This window comes from Chaetodon trifascialis, chromosome 11 (genome assembly GCF_039877785.1).
Source record: "Chaetodon trifascialis isolate fChaTrf1 chromosome 11, fChaTrf1.hap1, whole genome shotgun sequence".
NCBI lineage: Eukaryota > Metazoa > Chordata > Actinopteri > Chaetodontiformes > Chaetodontidae > Chaetodon > Chaetodon trifascialis.
In genome coordinates, this window is record NC_092066.1 from 21,333,105 (window position 1) to 21,342,166 (window position 9,062).

Genomic DNA, 9,062 nt, shown 5'->3' on the forward strand with positions numbered 1-9,062 from the left:
CAGCAGCCCATGGATAAAGACTAAAATGAGTTAGTGCTGGGGTTAAGTCTGTAAAATCAGTTTCCACTTTTCCCTAGATTTTCTTCACACACACACACACATCCACCCACCCACCCACTTGCACACGTGCACACGTACGCACACACACATATATCCGTGGAATAAACAGGATTGAGGGGATCTATTGCTCAGAGGGGATTTAAGCAGAATGATGGGGTGGGGAGCAGGAGGGAACAAATGGGCACCAATCAGCAGCTGAGACTCTCACGGCATCTGTTCCCAATTATAGCTGTCGAGCATTTGGTGTAGGGTTAGCGGCCATCTTAGATTAGTGATCACCATCTACCATGAATGCAGTATTTGTATGACGTTACACACTGGCATGCTTTTAATACATTGCACACATACCTTTATGTACATTCGAACTATTTCTGTGTCCGTACTGGCCTTAACCCCCCGCCGACTCCACTACACTGTAAGAAGTAAAGGGGAAATGATTAAATACCAGAATGTAAAGAAGCTAAATGAGGCTTCAGCCAAACCAAATGACTTCCAAAGACTTCCACAGTTTGTTATTACAAAATTCTCTCTTAGTGTATCTACAGACAGTGTTGTCTTGCTAAGCAGTGGCGGAAGGATACGCCCCGGCAGTTGCTTGTACTTTGACTCCTAGGATGAAGATCCCTACTTCATTTGATCAAGCGTGAACGTAATTCTCACTTTGGCTTCAGACTGAGCAGTTTTGCTCCCAATTAGATGACTGTTTATATAATTGGGGCTGGTCAAAATTGTTTTGGGTGGGTTTGTGATAATGTAGGCTGCTATGCTATGTGCTATTCTGTGTGGCTTCCTCCAACAAGGAGTTAGGCCCAATGACTCAGCCCCTCTTCTTCTTCTTTCTTTTTAGAAGGCGACCCCAGGCCTCCAGTCTACCACCATGTCCCGGTGTGGGGCAGCCCGGATGGAGGGGAGTCCTATCTGACTTTGGCCTTAGAGGTGGCCCTGATGGGTATGGGCCAGCAGAGGATAATGCCCGAGGGCTTATATGCTCAGGATAAGGTATGGTAGTCCTGAAATACACACTGTCATATGATGCATGTAACACTAAAAGCATTTACATTAAATTATAATCCATGAAGTTTCCAGATGCTAAACTAGTCCTATAGGCAGTACAGTAATGCTCGGCTGCTTGCAGTGGATAACTAACTGCATTTATGGTTTTGTTGCATATTAAAAGAAGTGGTGTGAATTTGTCTGGTGTAGACAATGTCGCCATGATAGAAAATCACTGTAATTAAGCGTCTGTGTGAAGTAATTGGCATGCAAAAAAGAGAGAAAAGGTCAGAGCATTTTGTTTCCTGAAAAACAAGCAGAAAATCACCGCACTTAGGTTCACTTTGAATTAGAATAAATCCAAGGAAGATTCCTTTGTGTGAATGGTAATCTGCTTTAGAGTGCTTAACATGGCTGCCATAGACCTCTCTGAATGTCATGGAAATCATCTCAAATATTAAAGTCTTAGGCAAGTTTGTGGAGCACTTTTGAACAACAGGGCGACTCAGTGTGCTTTACATAAGACATAAAGGCTTTAAGAAAAGCTACAGTAGGCACACAGGTCGACATAGAAAGACACACATGAATATGATTTTAAAGGAAGTGCACTTTTAAGCAAGAGTTCTATTTAAAACCAATCAGATTTCCAAAAAGACCTCTCATTGGTGAAATAAACTCACTCTCTGTCTTGTATACTGTAACGGTACATACACACGGATGCAAAGGTGCGAGGTATTAAGGCACCCTGCTGGTCCTTTAATACCTCAAGATCTCTTCTTAGAAAGCTATTTAAACTTCAAAGTGCCAACTTACTTTCTCTTATTGAGGAGTAAGAAATCATGGATCTCAGCTTATTACACGAACATGATCTCATTGATATAAAATCAATCCAAGTGCACTGGAACCCTCAATCCATCCTCTCATTTTCCTTCACACTAAACGTTCTCACTGTGAATGTGTTCTAGGTGTGTCGTAACGAGGAGCAGATTGTTGCAAAACTTCAGGAACTGGAGCTCGATGATCTCCTGGTTCAGACTCTTCGGAAACAGGCCATTCAGCTACTAGAAGGTAGGACAGTGACATCTTCTGAGGACGCATTTTCACTCTGTCTTAAAGCATCCAGGAAGAGTCCTAGTCTCCTGGATGTTGAAACATGTTGTTTCTCTGAGAGAAAAGAAGAGAAGTCTGAAGAGAAGTCTGTGGAGCCACATATTTTTTTTTCCATCGCATACCAATCACATTTTCTGATTGTGATAATTTATCAGAGTCACTATGCTTGCGTGATGGTCCTCCACATCGTGGAGGAGAAAAATAAACGTCACATTATTATATTCTTTCTCCTGGTCCAGCTGGTCCATTCAGCGGTCTAGGTGAGGTCATCCACAGGGAGAGTGTTCCCATGCACACCTTTGCCAAGTACCTCTTCTCTGCCTTGCTGCCACATGACGCAGACCTGGCGTACAAGGTGGCTCTCCGCGCCATGAGGTCAGTCCCGTTTCAGTGCTATGTTTAAACAATAATGCGTACTGTATGTCATTTTCAAAAGGTTTTTCACACCCTCACTGCAAGAGCAAAACTAATGACGTGTGTTTCTGTCAGGCTGCCGGTGCTGGAGTCCTCAGCAGGCTCCGGGGACGTGGGCCACCCTCACCACGGCATCTCCATAGTTCCAAGTAGATACCCGCGCTGGTTCACACTGGGACACCTGGAGTCACAGCAGTGTGAGCTGGCCTCCACCATGCTCACTGCCGCTAAAGGTACCGCTAGCACATCAGTGTACTCATGGCTGTAATCAGAGTAGAGAGGTGTCCCTTCCCTTTTTGTGTTAACAGTGCGTGCTTGTTAATAAAGTTTGATTTTGCCATGCAGGTGACATGCTGAGGTTGCGGACGGTGCTGGAGGCCATCCAGAAAAACATCCACTCCTCTTCCTTAATCTTCAAACTGGCACAGGACGCCTTTAAGATAGCCACACCCGCAGACAACCCGCCTGATATAACTCTGCTCAACGTGGCATTGGAGCTAGGCCTACAGGTACTGCGTGCGTGTGTGTGTGTGTGTGAGTGAGTGAGTGAGAGAGAGAGAGAACAAGTGAAGTATGAGGGCGAGTCAGTCATCTCCATAAAGCATTTCACCACAAAAAGAAAAAAATCTGAACACTGGTCACCAGTCAAAACATGCAACAGTTTCCTTGAGCTTGTAATTTCTGCAGGCCTCCTCAGCCTCACTACAAATTAACAGAGAAAACATCACACAGCGTCTAACTGTTGCTGATGAGAAGAAACCACATAATTAAACCTTTCGGGTTCCACAGTAAACACAGAAAAAGCCTTCAGATGATCAAGGCTGCAGTGTCGCTGTGGCTTCAACCAACTCTTTCTCCTGCTATTTGGAGTCTCGGCTGCATTCCTGTCAAAACTGCCAAATAAGTGTTCAAAATGGAAGAGTCTCAATTAGTCATCTGTGTAATTATGAACATATTTTGGATACATCTGTCGTCCCTGCGGACGTGCGGTGTTATACTAGCTGCTAAGTGATGAAAAGCAAACATTTCGTGTTCACATATGTTAGAATGGTCTATCAAAAGATGACTGTGAATGTACTAAGGTGCTCTTATTCCCACTGAATCAGAAAACATGTTGCTGCTGTGTGTTTTGCAGGTGATGAGGATGACTCTGTCCACGCTGAACTGGAGAAGGAGAGAGATGGTTCGCTGGCTGGTAACCTGTGCCACTGAAGTCGGTACGTGATGCTTTTATACACGCGCCAGTAAAACAGAATTCAAGGTCTAATTATGCCCTCCGTAGTGACTTAAGATCTTCCCTTTGGTCCGCTGTGATGCATCTTAATTCTGCTTGAAGGCTGACTTTGACTTTGAGATAAAGATGGGTGACGAATTAAATGAAAACCGAAAGGCATCACTGGACCAGCACGAGCCTCCGGAGCAGCTCCAGTGCTCCTTGTTGCAGATTCGTCAAGCCCCTGAACTCTGCTGGAGGGATAAACACCATTTTCCCAGAAGATATTCCCTCATTTGATGTTTTGATGATAGTGCTGGAGAGACCTATCGAACGCGTTGCTCCTAAATCAAAGCTCATCCTGCCACTCTGTGACCCCTCTTATGGAAGCATCTGCATTCATTAACACATACCTGGTGATGTCTGGGGGCACAGTTTAGATTAATTAATCTGCAGCTGTCCAAACCTAATCAAGAATTTCAGAGAAGAAAGAAGTGAAATTTATTTGTGTGGAGGCTTTGAACAACAGAGCCACAAATTGCCTCAGAACCAATGTGACAGTAGAGCTGGTACTGATACTGGGAAAAAAGCAAGCAAGCAGCAGCATTCTGAAGCTAGATGGCGCAGAGATGAGCTGTTGTATGAATGGCTACAGCAGTGTTAGCCCAATAAAGTGCATGCATGGATAATCTAAAGTAGAGACTCACTTGTGTGTTCCTAAACTGGATGAAACTGGAACTAGTGAGTAAGTTGTTCTGCTTACAGCTCACAGTCTAATCAAATGTGACATTCTGGGAAAGGAACAGATACTGTCTGATAATGATAATAATCGAGACGTTGAGTTTTTTCTGAGTTAAGCCGTAGAATATTATTGAGGTCACTCTGAAGGATTTAGAGTGCTGTTGAAGTCTGTCAAACTAAAGGTTCACATTTCAGAAAACACACTGTTTGGTTCGAACTGTCGGCTTCGTTCTTTTAACTGTGGAATCAACTCAATCATCAAAGAGCTCTCAGAAATGTAGAATCCCAATGATCTCGTCTCTCCCTCTCCTCCTCAGGTCTGCGGGCGTTGGTGAGCATCTTACAGAGCTGGTACACTCTCTTCACACCCACCGAGGCCACCAGCATCGTGGCGGCCACCGTCATGTCCCACAACACCATCCTGCGCCTCAGCCTCGATTACCCCCAGCGTGAGGAGCTGGCCAGCTGTGCCAGGACCCTTGCCCTGCAGTGCGCCATGAAGGACCCCCAGAACTGCGCTCTGTCCGCCCTGACGCTCTGCGAGAAGGACCACATCGCCTTCGAGACGGCCTACCAGATCGTGATCGATGCGGCGTCCACGGGTATGACATACTCCCAGCTGTTTACCATCGCAAGGTACATGGAGCACAGAGGATATCCGTTGCGGTCCTTCAAATTGGCCTCCCTCGCCATGACCCACCTTAACCTGGCTTACAACCAGGACACACACCCAGCTATTAATGACGTGCTCTGGGCCTGCGCGCTCAGCCACTCTCTGGGTAAAAATGAGCTCGCAGCCATCATCCCCCTGGTGGTGAAGAGCGTGCACTGTGCCACGGTGTTGTCTGACATCCTGCGGCGGTGCACCATGACGGCGCCGGGTCTCGCCGGCATTCCTGGGAGAAGGAACTCTGGGAAGCTGATGTCAACAGACAAGGCGCCGCTGCGGCAGCTCCTGGACGCCACAATCTCGGCGTACATCAACACCACGCACTCTCGACTGACGCACATCAGTCCGCGGCACTACGGAGAGTTCATAGAGTTCCTGAGCAAAGCGCGGGAGACTTTTCTGCTGGCTCAGGACGGCCACATTCAGTTCGCCCAGTTCATAGACAACCTGAAACAGATCTACAAGGGCAAGAAGAAACTGATGATGTTGGTCAGGGAGCGCTTCGGCTGATCTCACCCCTCCCTCACAGGGACCCTCGTCTTGGGAAGTAGTTCAACTTATTTGTTTCTATTTAAGGTTTTTTGGATTCCTTGTATTTTTACGTCTTATGTTGAGCCATTTGTTGACTAAGTCTTAAGTTTTTGTCCGGTTTTGTTGTTTTGTTTCTTGAATGTGAACCGGGAAGTGTTCGCAGTGCATTGCGCTACTTCATTGAGACTGCAAAAGGGGGAAACGGCTTGAAACAGCAGCAAAAACAAAGCATTTTTCTCCACCGTCTAATTTTCAATCTAGTATGAAAAAGTCAAATGATTGTGATAGAAAACAAAAGCAAAAAGGAACTTTTGTTTTTCAGTGGCACATGGCGATTTAAAAACCAAAAGCTTTCGTTGGATGGGGTACTTACTTTGAGCCAGAAGACACTTTCAGCTGCGGTTAACAAGAAGAGGAGGAAGTGGTTTTCAGAGTGGAAGGAACACGTCATTCCAAAAGGAGGAAAAAACCCACTGAGGTCGAAAACACACGTAGTGTTACTGTCATACCTCGACTGTATTATTTGTCAGCTTTAACTTCTCTATCAGAAATGGCCTCAGGGCATATTAGAGGGTGGAATACAGAGCTGCATGTGTGGTCTCTCTGTAGAGGAAGCCAGTACCAACAGGTTTAAAACTTGACTAAAGCCACTCTAGACTAGCTCCTACCCTCCACACCTGCTGGTCAGCGCGTTTCCTTCAGAATATCCTCAGAGGAAGAACCATGTTGCTTCACAGAGTGCATGTTTTCAAAATCCACAAGCCTGAGAGCGACGTAATTCAGGCTGTCCTAGCAAAGGTAGAGTAGTTGAGGCTCCACGTGCACATATACTATATACAGTCTATCTCGTATGTCCTATAAGCTTATTAACAGTGACAATACACAACTGTGATGAATGGAGTGGTCGTCTCCAGAGATCCCACTGCACTGCTGTACAGCTATTTGTGGCCAAAACCATTTAAATCTATAAGACTCCAGTGGTCACCGTTCACTCGCTAGATCAAGATTTAGTCAATAAGCAATAGAAGTCAAGTCTGTGCTTCATTTCTGTCACCTAGCAGCATTAATTTCACCTCCTTGTATTCTGTTGGGAAGCTTTGGAACATAATCGGACCTTGTTGATTTCAGTGACTGTTAGTTGTTGACTCTGCCTGTAGCTGAAGTCCCTTTTCCATCTCGAGGACCTTCGCCAGAACTCAGGAACTTTATGCTTGTGTCGTTGTTTCCCAGAGAATTACCCAGTTTTAATAGCATGAATCTGATTGGAAGGTTGTTTGACTTAGTCAAAGTTACTACCCCTGAAGCCCCGACAGACAAGACAGTACTTTTTAACATTACTGCGAGGCCTTTGGGTGAGCTGTGCACTGCTTACCATGATGCTCGTATGTGTAGGATGTCTCGTATAACAGCCAGAATTAATAAGAGGTAATATGTGCTTAACAATCAAACAGTCTTGGGCTGATAACAAGGTTGAGGCTCCACATTCTGAATCTTAGCGGATGAAGAGATTTAGTTACGTCCAAGCCACCAAAATGTATTTCTTTAATTCATAGTCGAACAAGGCTCATAACACGGATTATGTGAAACCTAATAAATAATCCTCCAGCTCTGCTGATCCCATCTGCTCTACAAAACTTTAGTGTTGTTTAGCTCATTGTAAAAATTAGCTAACGAGTCTCGCTGCACTCCTCGTCCTGTCCAGCATTAGCAGAAAGTTCACCCACTGAATTCTGGCTGCTTCGCAACAAGCAGCAGACGGGCGAAGTCAGCAGCCAGCTGGTGAACATGGTGGAGAGTTTAGCTGCTGAAGAGTCAGTGAAGAAATTCAAGTAACATGACATGCCTAAAAAAAAAAAAAAACAAGGAAAAGGCTAATGTTTGAAATGTCAATTGCAGTAATCTCACTAATCGCCATCATGGCTAAAGCAAAAACAAACCTGCTTAACTGAGCTGTGGTTCAATTCCTCCAGTTCCTCCGTGGTCTTGTGATGGAAAAGGGTCTGTAGCTACTGAAGCCACCTGCCTGTGATTGCTGCTGCTCGTGATCGTTCTGGCCTGTGAAGACGAGCGGCCTTGTCTTTTCTCAAACCATTGCAGACGCGCAGTGCAAACAAGCAAAATCCAGTATGTTTTACGACTTGATGACTTAATTGTACATATTTGAGACCACATGCCTTGGCGCAGGAAGTCGTTCTATGTTTACGGGGGGGTGCTCACGCTCCCTCGTCTTACCCAGTGGCAAAGTGTTGTTGTTAATGGCAGTATACAGTACAGCAAGAGCTTGAATCTTTACTGGTCGGACGAAATGTCATCGTACAAGCACTTCACACAAATACCTCTTCAGTACGTTCCTGCCTGCTTCAGCATTTATTTATTGATTGTTTGGTAACTTTGTATGACTGAGTAGGAATCGCAGACACACACACACACAACGCAGCGAGTGAGTCAGCCTGTCGATGGCAGGACAATAAACGAAAGGGGGGGTTTTTTTGAATGGAGGAGCATTTTCTTGTCTGCTTTTACATTCCATAAGAGCTACCTTCACCCACCACCCGGGTAGTCAGTCGCAAACTCTGGGCCTTTTTGATCCGAAGAAACGCAGATAGAAGAATGGAGAAGAAGAAAAAGAAAAAAAAAAGGAAAACTGAGCAAAAGAAAGACGAGAGAGGCTAAACTCAGTTCTCAGGGACATCACTTAAAGAAACAAAACAAAAAGTAGTAGCATTAAGCATTTAAGATATTGTAAATATTAAAGTGTCAATTCAGAAAATTGTAAAGTTATAATTATTTATGATAAGTATGTTATGTGTTTTTTCCTTTCGGTTTTTGGAGGAGGTGTACTTGAACTGTTTTGGACGGGGAATTTGACAGCGTTTTTTTGTAAGAGATAAGACTTCAAGGCATTCTCAGGTGCTCCTGTGTACATTTCTTTCTGTTTGTTTTTGCTATAATAACTATTATTATTTGTTTTTTTTTTATTTGCAAAGAAAAAAAAAATCTGTGTTCCAAAAGGAAGCATGTCGCTCGGCGTCGAGGGGAATGAGGAAGGCATTCATTTGTAAACAGATACCTACTAAACCTGACTATGCAGAACCACTTTGATGGTCTTGTCTCCTCTTAAAGAGACCCCTGAAAAAGTGTGGAAGAGACACAGTGGGCTGAACCACTATTGGGGAGGGGGGGGTGTCAAACACAAGACCTAGCATGCTTGTATTTGGACAGTGCGCAGTAGCCAGCCTGCATACGCTGCAACATTTAGAGGAGAAATAAAAAAAAGAAAATGGTGGGAAATGCCTTTCTGACCGATCAATGTACAAAGTTTATTTTTGC

General features: G+C 44.7%; 1 protein-coding gene across 1 annotated transcript in view; it reads left to right on the plus strand.

The window, feature by feature from the left end:
• The window catches only part of zswim5 (zinc finger, SWIM-type containing 5), a 59,607-nt gene extending 51,265 nt beyond the window's left edge, over positions 1 to 8,342 (plus strand). Inside the window, 7 exon segments of the mRNA XM_070973395.1 lie at positions 908 to 1,059; positions 2,019 to 2,121; positions 2,403 to 2,538; positions 2,653 to 2,810; positions 2,923 to 3,086; positions 3,713 to 3,794; positions 4,849 to 8,342. Of these exon segments, the coding sequence (XP_070829496.1) occupies positions 908 to 1,059; positions 2,019 to 2,121; positions 2,403 to 2,538; positions 2,653 to 2,810; positions 2,923 to 3,086; positions 3,713 to 3,794; positions 4,849 to 5,711 (1,658 nt within the window). The 3' untranslated portion in view covers positions 5,712 to 8,342.
• Positions 8,343 to 9,062: the final 720 nt, after the last annotated feature.